General features: G+C 47.8%; 1 protein-coding gene and 1 non-coding gene across 2 annotated transcripts; one reads left to right on the top strand and one right to left on the bottom strand.

Annotated features, from left to right (window-relative positions):
- The first annotated feature begins 1,651 nt into the window (after positions 1 to 1,651).
- LOC123119041 (protein NRT1/ PTR FAMILY 2.11) lies at positions 1,652 to 4,830 on the top strand. The gene is made up of 2 exons (XM_044538689.1): positions 1,652 to 1,936; positions 3,005 to 4,830. Exons 1-2 carry the CDS (start codon positions 1,753 to 1,755, stop codon positions 4,654 to 4,656), a joined length of 1,836 nt encoding a protein of 611 aa, XP_044394624.1. The 5' UTR covers positions 1,652 to 1,752; the 3' UTR covers positions 4,657 to 4,830.
- TRNAR-CCU (transfer RNA arginine (anticodon CCU)) lies at positions 2,790 to 2,862 on the bottom strand. Its single transcript has one exon. It is a non-coding gene; the product is annotated as a tRNA-Arg (tRNA).
- Positions 4,831 to 6,560: the final 1,730 nt, after the last annotated feature.

Below are 6,560 nucleotides of genomic sequence, written 5' to 3' on the forward strand. Positions count from 1 at the left end.
GATGTATTAAATGCATACACAATATGGTGGACATCTATATTTTTTGTGCTCCCTCCTGCGTTACTAAATATAAGTCTTTTTAGAGATTTCAATAAAAGATTACATACCGAGCAAAATGTGTGTAGCTACACTCTAAAATACTCCCTTCTTTTCAGAATATAAGGTGTATTGATTTCTGTGCAAGTCAACCATGCATGTGAATGTTTGACCAAGATTATAGAATAAAATAACAACATCTGCAATACATATTATATAAAATATGAATATACTTTTCGTGGTGGATTAAATGATATAAATTCCATATTTTGTCTGTTGTTATATTTTTCTAAAAACTCAGTCAAACTTGCACTCGGTTGACTTTTGAAAAAATAAATACACCTTATATAAAGTAATGGAGGGAGTATGTTTATATACATCCATATGTAGTCTATAGTGGAATCTCTAGAAAGACTTATATTTAGAAATGGAGAAGTATAAAACATTGATTTTCATCATTATTATTACCTATAAAAAAGAACTAGCCAGGAGGTTTTTTAACTCTCGTGAGTATATAAAAACAGCTGAGACGTATGGCCGACTTGTAGCTTGATGTGGAGCCGGCCGATCTAGGACCGGTCCAGCTCATCCCAGGGTTCACATGGGTGTGTCTGCATCACATGCAATAAGCCAATCTACTCTGGCTCACTCGCTCTAACGCGCAGTAGCCAGCCAGCTGCTCCCTCTCTTCCTCCATCCTTGCTTTCCCACTAGCTAGCTAGCAACCTTGTCGTGTGCAATCCAGCGTATAGGCTTCTCACCTCGTTTACTATCTCCTCCTCGCCTTATCGCAACTCTAGCAGGGTCGTCGTGTTTATAGCTACCTCAAATTTATGAAAAAATTCAAATCCATGTATTATTTCTCGAATTAATAAAAAAATTGTATTATTTAAAAAAAATTAGCGTGTTTATAGTCCCGTGACACATGTGGAACACGCTTCATAATATTCTGGAGATTGTCGAAACAGCCGCTATTAATTGGACGGCTCATTTCAATTGAAATCACCAAATGGATGGTTATTATATCGATCGGGCCAATATGACGCATCTGCTAGAGTTGCTCTAATTATACCCGTACACGTCCGTGAGATCATTGACGTTAGTCCGCATATGCTTCCACTTCTTCCTTTATGACCGACAACCAGCTCATCTTCACCACCATGGCCGACTATGTTGTTGCATCGGAGTTCCAGTGAATTTATATGTTCTGAACCTTTGTCTGTTGACTCGTGCCTTTGGCCCATGTGAGTATATACTAAATGTTCCTAGTCTCTGTCTATACGGTTTGCCGTACAAGTAATCGATCATGAGACCCTCTACCGTAGCTACCTCAATGATTTGCCTCCTCCGGCTACAGCTAGCTGCATTTTTATGGCACGCCGGCCCCTTGAGAAAAACGACGACATGGAGGTCTCTCTCTCCTCATCACGCACGTTGCTTTCTTCCTGTCTCTGTACTCTATGAATGTACACGCAGCAGCTGGCCCCGCTTCACTACCCAGAGAGAAAGATCGAGTGAGAAAGAGAAACTTAATTTGCTCCCTCCGTCTCTCTGAAAAGTATCTTTGGAAGCAAGATCCCATACTCTGGCTGGCTTATATATACGGCTCCCTGCATCTCCTCCCCTCCTCAGAAGCACCACCACAGCATCTACCTACCTACGTGTGCGCCAGCTGCTAGCTTGGTGGTTGCCTAGTGTTCAGCGAGCAAGAGATCAATGGACGCGCCTCGGCAGCAGCAGGAGGAGGAGCGCAAGGCCATGGGCAAGGAGAAGACGAAGGCGGTGAAGGCCGTCTCCGAGGAGGCTGAGTCGTCGTCCTCGGATGCCGGCGACGACGGCGAGGAGGCGGCGGGCGCCGTCCACAACCACCGCGGATGGAAGGCCATGCCGTACGTCATAGGTGATTTACCTGCCTGTTCTGTCTGATTTTCCCTGCATGCACATGTCACACTCACATCTTCTCCTTGCATCTCTCGCCCTGCTCAGTAGTAGCTAGCTAGCCATTGGACCCTGATGAATTTGCTACTGTTTTCTTCTTCTTCTTGTGCCTGGATCTCAGCAAACTAATGGTTGCACACCATCAGTCTGATGAGGAAACGGCCGAAAAGGCAAGCAGTAAAGGCACGAGGAGTACGTAGGGACGGATGATGACAATAATTCAGTTGGTTGTTTACCTTTGTTTGCTACTACTAGTTGTTGCTAGCTAACGACATAGGAGTATTGCCATGGCGTGCCGTGCCATGCCAACATGTGCCCTCCTTTTGCTTTGCTTTGCCTGAGGACCGACGAGTGCCCACAATTCCATGAAAATGAGCTCCCATGCCATGTGTGGGCTGCTGTGTCTGCACCCAGCCAACAGGCCCAACAAAGGCTGCTTTTCACACATTTCTCTTTCCTGTGTAGCTAAAAGTTTCAGAATTTACCCGCACAAAACGGTAAAGTTCCAGAATTTACAGTCAAAAAATTGCACATATGTACAGCACATCTGTGTGCACGTGGGCTATTTTTGTAGGGTTTTTGGAACAACTAGATTTAAATTCTACACTTTTAAAAAGCACTGGGCTCCATGGAGCCACCGGGTCCCCAAATTCCACTCTTCTAGGACCAGTCACTACCCTATGATTTTTTGTTCCTTTCCTTCCTTAATTTTCAAAAAATAAAATCACAGAAAGCTTGCAAAAAGAAGCCAAACACACGTAACACACTAAGCCAAGAAGAAGATCACCAGTAAGATGGGCTCAATTAAAAAAAAACGCGCCAGGTAGGGGTCGAACCTACGGCCTTCCGCTTAGGAAACGGACGCTCTATCCACTGAGCTACAGGCGCTTGCGGGTGCTATTAATATTTTGATGGTTGGTAGAACAACTTGGCGAGTGGCAACTGAGTTTCACAAAGGTTGAATACTATTAGATTTTTTTGATTTAATCTGAACTAGTCAAACTGAGTGAATATGGATTTGTAATCGCAGGTAACGAGACGTTCGAGAAGCTCGGGACGATCGGCACGCTGTCGAACATGTTGGTGTACCTGACGACGGTGTACCACATGCCAAGCGTCAACGCCGCCACCCTCCTCAACGTCTTCTCCGGCACCAGCAACCTCGCCACCGTCTTCGGCGCCTACGTCAGCGACACCTACCTCGGCCGCTACACCACCATCGCAGCCGCCACCATGTCCTCCTTCATCGGCATGCTCATCCTCACGCTCACGGCCGCTATCCACACCCTCCATCCTCCGGCGTGCAACGCGTCCAAGGGGCAACAATGTGAGGGTCCCACTGGCTCCCAGCTAGCCGCCATCCTGGTGTCCTTCTTCTTCCTGGTCGTCGGTGCTGGAGGCATCCGGCCCTGCAACCTCGCCTTCGGGGCCGACCAGTTCAACCCACGCACAGCCGATGGTCGCCGCGGCATCGCCAGCTTCTTCAACTGGTACTACTTCACCTTCACAGTCGCCATGATGCTCTCGGCAACTGTCATCATCTACCTCCAGAGCAACGTTAATTGGGCGCTAGGGCTCGCCGTGCCCGCCGCGCTCATGGGCCTCTCATGCGCCGTCTTCTTCATGGGCACACGCCTTTATGTCCGTGTACGCCCCGAGGGCAGCCCCTTCACAAGCTTCGCCCAAGTCCTCGTCGCCGCAGCCCGCAAGCGCCATCTCCGTCGAGCTCGCGGCGATGCCGAGCTGTTCGACCCGCCACACCAGAGTAAGCTCGTCTCCAAGCTGGCATACACCGACCAGTTCGCGTGCCTCGATAAAGCGGCCGTGCGGACCCCCGACGACGCGTTGTGCATCGACGGGAAGACACCGGCAGACCCATGGCGGTTGTGCACGGTGCAGCAGGTGGAGGAGGTCAAGTGCCTAGCGCGCATCATTCCGGTGTGGTCGTCGGGGATCGTCTACTTCATCGTGCTCACCCAGCTGGGCACCTACGTCGTGCTCCAGGCTGCGCAGATGGACCGCCGAATCAGCAACTCCAGCAGCTTCCAGATCCCGCAAGGCTCCTTCGTCGTCTTCCAGATGCTCGCCCTTACGACGTGGATCCCTGTCTACGACCGGTTCGTGGTGCCGACGCTCCGCCGCTTCACGAAGCGCGAGGGCGGCATCACCCTGCTCCAGCGGATCGGTGTCGGGTTGGCGTTGTCCGTGGCGACGATGGTGGTGTCGGCGGCCGTGGAGCAGCGACGACGAAGGATCGGCTCGTCGATGTCATGCTTCTGGCTGGTGCCGCAGCAGCTGTTGGCGGGCTTGTCAGAGGCGTTCGGCGCCATCGGGCAGATTGAATTCTACTACCGGCAGTTCCCGGAGAACATGCGGAGCGTGGCGGGGGCGCTCTACTTCCTGGGGTTCGCCATGGCGAGCTACGCAAGCGGGCTGATGGTGATGGTGGTGCACCGGGCGACGCGCGGGCGGGACGGTCAGCCTGACTGGCTGGCGCAGGACCTGGACGAGGGTAGGGTGGACCTATTCTACCTGGTCACCGCCGCCATCGCCGCCGTGAACCTCGTCTACTTTGTGATCTGCGCACGGTGGTACAGGTTCAAGAAGTCCGACGATGCCGGCGCCGGAGATGTGGAGCTCGACGACGACAGCCCGAAGAAGGCTGGCGCTGGTTTAGCTTAGTTATTATTATTATTCCCTCCTTTTGGGGCTTCATATACTCCGATGCATGCATAGAATGGTAGAGTCTAATGGATATATGTGCATATATAGCTCATCGATCGATCCCGGGGAATCTATGTAATAGGGATTTGGAATCGATCAAAACAGAACAGGGGAGATTGAATAGCAGGAAAACATAGCACTACGTCTCCTGTGAACCTGTGAATCTTGCTGATTCATCACACACAGACACACAAACTGGAGTATGTTGCGCGCCTTATGATTACCTACATCCGTCATTGATGCAATCCATGTAACTACATACATATACAGTGACAATTGAGCATCAATTACTACTAGTAGACTACTAAAATCAAGTAAACCATCCTGCTTACTGAACGTATTCCAGAAATCAACAACATGGTGATTGCTCGGGCTATGGAACCGATTGCTCCTTTGTATCCAGCAAACTTCTTCTTTGGGATGCCAGGGCACACATCTACCTTCTTATTTTTGCCCCTAGTTGCCTTCCCGGTCAGAAGACAAGCAATTGCTTTGCCATATTCAGGACTAGCCGCCTCCAAGCCGACGAGCATGTCACAAAAAGCTCTTTCATGAAGAGAGCATCTTAATTTATGACGGAGTTTTTATTGCTTGGTAGGTTGATGAAACCATCATTTGAGAGTGCGTACAAATTCTTTTGCACAACATGGATGTGTGGGTCCTTGGCATCTTGGGAGCAGTTCCTTTTCGAATAGGAGAAAGACAAAGCAAGACTCCTACATTTATTTTAATTAAATATTTCTGAATTAAATGGTCAAGATTTCTTATGTAACTCCCGGCCAAATGTTAAATATACTTTAACATAAATACATGCATAATTATACGCATGTCCAAATATAAATAAACTGCTTGCTGCTATTTTTCTCCTCCTTAATATGTCGCCAGAAAAATGCCATTTCCTTGGAAAAACAAGTGGCACCTCGGCTAGACGCATGCATGGGCGATCAAATATGGATATCCAACTTTGACCTGTTGTCTTGTGCTTGCATCCTAATTATCTGTTGGGGAGCAACACACGGAACTCTTAGACGGGTACAAAGTATATTTGTATGCATCAAAGAGGCCGAGATCGTCCTCATTTTCAAAAGGGAAATGAGTACTTCCTAGAGAAAATCCAATCAAGATAGAAAATAATGCGGTCGGCGTGGTCAAAAACTGAGAAAAGCCAAAATTATTGTTGATGGAGATAGATGGACACGTAAAGCATGCTGCATGCATGTCCATGTCAACCAAGATGCAGCAGTATCCACGCAGTAATTGAACGCCGAAACTAAGCACAACTACGAGGTACTTCTAATGCTTATTTATAGTTTGGGAAAACTGGAGATGGACTTGTTGGTTTTGTTGATTCTGATTTTGCTGGTGATTTGGATAAGAGAAGATCGCTCACAGGTTATATTTTCACCATTGGTGGTTGTGCTGTGAGCTGGAGAGCAACTTTGCAGTCTATTGTGGCTTGTTCCACTACTGATGCAGAGTGTATGGCTATTTCTGAGGCATGCAAAGAAGCTATCTGGTTGAGAGGTTTATACACTGAGCTTTGTGGAGATTCATCTTGCCCTATCATATTTTCTGACAGTCAAAGTGCCATATATCTTACAAAGAATCCAATGTATCATGGGAGGACAAAGCACATTGGTGTCAAATTTCATTATGTTCGAGATGTTGTTGCTAAAGGCAATTTGAAGGTATGCAAGATAAGTACTCATGATAATCCTGCAGATATGATATGACAAAGTCAGTTCCTACCAATAAGTTTGAGCTTTGCCCAGGCTTAGTTGGTATTTCTCAATTGTCCTATGGACTTTGACGCACAAGGTGTTTATGCTGATTAGATCAAGTTATTTACTTTCTTTGACTAC

This window comes from Triticum aestivum, chromosome 5D (assembly GCF_018294505.1).
Source record: "Triticum aestivum cultivar Chinese Spring chromosome 5D, IWGSC CS RefSeq v2.1, whole genome shotgun sequence".
Taxonomy (NCBI): Eukaryota; Viridiplantae; Streptophyta; class Magnoliopsida; order Poales; family Poaceae; genus Triticum; species Triticum aestivum.